General features: G+C 47.8%; 2 protein-coding genes across 2 annotated transcripts in view; both read right to left on the bottom strand.

The window, feature by feature from the left end:
• The window catches only part of TEOVI_000045100 (protein kinase, putative), a gene marked incomplete at both ends in the record, with an annotated part of 1,995 nt that extends 63 nt beyond the window's left edge, over positions 1–1,932 (bottom strand). Inside the window, one exon of the mRNA XM_067222696.1 lies at positions 1–1,932. Coding sequence (XP_067078797.1) covers positions 1–1,932 — 1,932 coding nt within the window.
• A 670-nt stretch (positions 1,933–2,602) lies between these two features.
• Positions 2,603–3,436, bottom strand: TEOVI_000045200 (Lys-63-specific deubiquitinase BRCC36, putative; the record flags this gene model as incomplete). The annotated part of the gene is made up of 1 exon (XM_067222697.1): positions 2,603–3,436. One exon carries the CDS (start codon positions 3,434–3,436, stop codon positions 2,603–2,605), a length of 834 nt encoding a protein of 277 aa, XP_067078798.1.
• Between the last annotated feature and the right edge of the window lie 338 nt (positions 3,437–3,774).

A 3,774-nucleotide genomic window follows, 5' to 3' on the forward strand; every position in this document is an offset into this window, starting at 1 on the left:
CCCTTTATGATGAGAGGGCGGTGCCGTACCATTCATCATCACACCTGATTTCAAAGTTTTTGGGCGGTTGGAAGCCGCGGCATGCAGGGCGCCGCTACAATTATTGTCGGCATCATCCTCATCATCAAAACATAACCTCAAAGCGCAGCTAGCCACTTCATACTCCTCATGATCACTCGGACTGCTGCCCCGGCCGTTAATGCGATGATAGCCGCTAATATCACGGCGATATCTTGCGGAGGTAGGCGGCGCAAATGCGAAAGAAGAGTGTGTTGAGGTTCCTAATTGCGCATGATGTTGCCCGGTGGTAGTCCCACTGCCGTCGCTTGCACTGTTGTGTAACCGAATACCACTGTAACTCACACCATAACTTGATGTCCCAACGTCATCACGACTACACTTCGATGTGGCTGCCGCGGCTACGACGGGAGTGTGACTGATCGGAGAAGCACTGTGGAGCCACTCACTGTGAGTCTGAGATACGATACTGGGGGTACTTACGTTGCTCAAACTTTGCATGCATTCTGTTGATCGCAGAGGGCTTATAGTTATGAGGCTTGCGCTCGTACCAGAATAATCATCCACGGGACAACGGACTCTTTCTGTGGTGGCGCGAACTCGAACAATATCAGAAGCCGAGGGGCAACTCAACGTTGTACTTTTATCCATATCTTTATGGTTGTGGCTGTGGTTGGCGACGCAGTTGGTGCCAGTATGATGAACCGGCTCCGGAACATTCAACGTGGGTGCTCGGCTGCAGCACCACGACTCTTTTTTCTGCTGAATCCATCGGGTGCCATTTTTGGTTGTGTCAAAACTACCTTGGTGTTGTAACACCGGCTCCTCAGCACGTGCTCGGTGCTTACTCTCGATGTAACGGTTGCTTATGCGACAATTACAGTCCCCTCTCATGAACGGGTGGTTCAACGCCTCCTGGCACGAAAACCGCAAGGCCTCATCCACGCGCAAAAGTCCTTGGAGGAAATGTCGTGCCGTTGGTGACAACTGTGAAGGGTAACGAATGGCACCGGAGGCAATGCATGAACACACGTCTCGTGCATCTAACATCTCGAAGGGCAGGAAACCGCAAAGCATACGATATGCTACTACACCAACAGCCCACAAATCAGCTTTGGTAGTGCAACCACGCTTCAGCACTTGTTCAGGTGCTAGATAGTCCAGCGTGCCACAAACCGTATGGCGTCTGCAATACCGAGGGTCGCTGTTGTTTACGCGCACGGCCCAAGAGAAATCGGCGAGAAGCAGCTTTTCTCCATGAAAAAGGATGTTATCTGGTTTTACATCACGGTGAATAATGTCCCTCTCGTGCAAAAAAGCCAATGCCGACAGAAGCTGTAGGAGAATGGTACGCACCTTATCATCAGGAAGAGAGGATCTCTGCTCCTTTTCTCTGTAGCAATCAAGCAAATCCTGTAGGGTTCCACTATCTGCATATTCTAGCACTAGAACGATCCGCACATCATCCCAAAAGTACGCAAAAAGACGCAGAACATTCTTGTGGTAGCGCCCAGCGTATTCCTGTAATTCCACTTCACGTTGTAGTTGGTGGGCAAGGCTGTGAAAGCGAATCATATCCTTTGAAATGCATTTGAGGACCACAGCGCATTTGCTCTGCTTCTCCCTAGCAAGGTAAACTTTCCCAAAACGGCCTTCGTCAAGTTTTCGTATTATAACAAAATCGTCCAAAGACCACATGGAACGGTCCGCTGCGTGGTTCTGATGTTTACCGGGGGAAGGGGTTCGGTTAAATTGAAAACTTGCATCAGATGTCGAAGAAACATTCGCTACGACTGGGGATGGCGTTTCATCCAACTTAAAAGCTCCCGTGTCGCACCATTTCCCATGGCTGGCAGGAGTTCCTCTCTGCGCGCCGTCGTCACGTAAAGACGGCTCGCACAGACGTGTGCTCATGTATGATCACTATAGCAGGCGAATATATATATATATTTGTGTATAAATATGTGATATATAAAACACCTGAAGGACACAAAAGAAGAAACCCTTGTGCCCCCTTCAAAAAAAAAAAGAGAAATACTATATATGTTATAACCAATGTCTCCTCCAACGGCCACAAAGATCACTGAAAAAGCAGGGAGGAGGAAAAAAAAAAGAGAGAGAAACAAAGAAGATGCCAAGGAAAGTAAAAGGAAGTAACAACTCAGAAGCAAAGATAGCACTCGCAACTTGAACAACTTAACTCACTCAGCACAAAACTCTTTTTTTTTCTTCAAAAAAAAATGCAACAAGTGAAAAAACAAAACATATATCACTTCTGAGTATCGCGTCACGCGGAGTGCAACAACACAACTTCATGTTGTTTTGTTTCGCTGTTTTGGTCGCTTCAGCACACACAACTGCCGGCAAGTACCAAATTCCATATCCAACCAAACTGCAAAATCACGTGTGCGAAACAAGTACCGGTCGTTAAATTACGAAGGCGAGAAGAGCAAAGAAGTCGCGGAGTTGTAACGTTGCACACTAAAGTGACCGCTATGTCCATAAGCAAAGATACCTTCGAAGACTAAGAAAAGAGAACGTCAGAACATCGCTGGTTCGTAGTTATACCCCACGCACCAGTTTCTCACTTGGAAATACGCAGCCGGTTCTCCAGAGCGACAACTTTCGTTTCCAGTTCGTCATTGGCGCGCAGCAAATATAATAGAGCAGGTTCCGCTATCAATTTGTTCAGCGTGTAGAATTGAGCATCCTGCAAACCGCGTGCCGCCTCTACGGCATCAGCCATCCCACCACATCGCTGACGAACGAGTTCCACAGCCGCCTCCACTTCCGTTCGAAACGTTTGCAAAAGCCGGTATGTTATATCAATCACAGGTGGTGATTTGAGCGGCATCTGGGAAATGGGAACAACCTCCAACTCCACCATCTCATGTGTTTCACCAGGTCCCGTACGGAAGCAGTGAATAGATGTGGCATTCCGCTGCGTGCTGTCGCAGTAGAAAACACTGAATATGAGACCCACCCATCCACTCTCCAGCATTTGGTATGACAGTTGCGAGCGAAGGTCCACGTGCGAGGGATATGGTGTAATACGTGGATGGCTGTGATACCAACCTATAACCCGTGTATGTGTCCCCACTAACTCTGTGCAACGCTCTGCTTCCTCACTAGCGCCGGAAAGCACCTCAGGCGCAGTTTCCACACGGTCCGAGCGACGCACGCTGCGCTGCACTACCCACGAATCCCACACGTTGGCTTCCTTGTATAAAATAGGGCTGGAACGGAAATCTTCACTTCCAACATCCGAATATGGATCGGAGTCCTTTGCAACACATATTTCCCCGAGCAGTAAACCCATCACCTCCTCCTGCTCCGTGGAGAATGCATGGGCGTAGCATGCCTGAACAACCGTGTCCGCCACACGGACCTTTTTCAATGGCGCATGCTTCGCCTCCATGAAGAAGAGAAGTCACACTACGAAACAGGGGGAGAAGGAAAAGAAAATTCGCAGATCCAGACTTCGCATCCACATCGGAAGCACAACAGAATTTAAAAAAACAAATATATATATATATGTATGTGTGTGTGTATGCATGTATGTATAGAAGAAGAGACGCAGGGATACGGTCAAACAGTTATCGATGAACTTATGCACACTGTGCCGAAGATGACACGAGCAAAATCAAACAACTCAGTACAGCAGATGGAAAACCAACGAAATGGCACCGACACACAAGCGCATGTACATGTAAACACACGCGGAAATTTATACGAAATATATATATATATATATAT

This window comes from Trypanosoma equiperdum (genome assembly GCF_001457755.1).
Source record: "Trypanosoma equiperdum strain OVI genome assembly, contig: ctg_167, whole genome shotgun sequence".
Taxonomy (NCBI): Eukaryota; Euglenozoa; class Kinetoplastea; order Trypanosomatida; family Trypanosomatidae; genus Trypanosoma; species Trypanosoma equiperdum.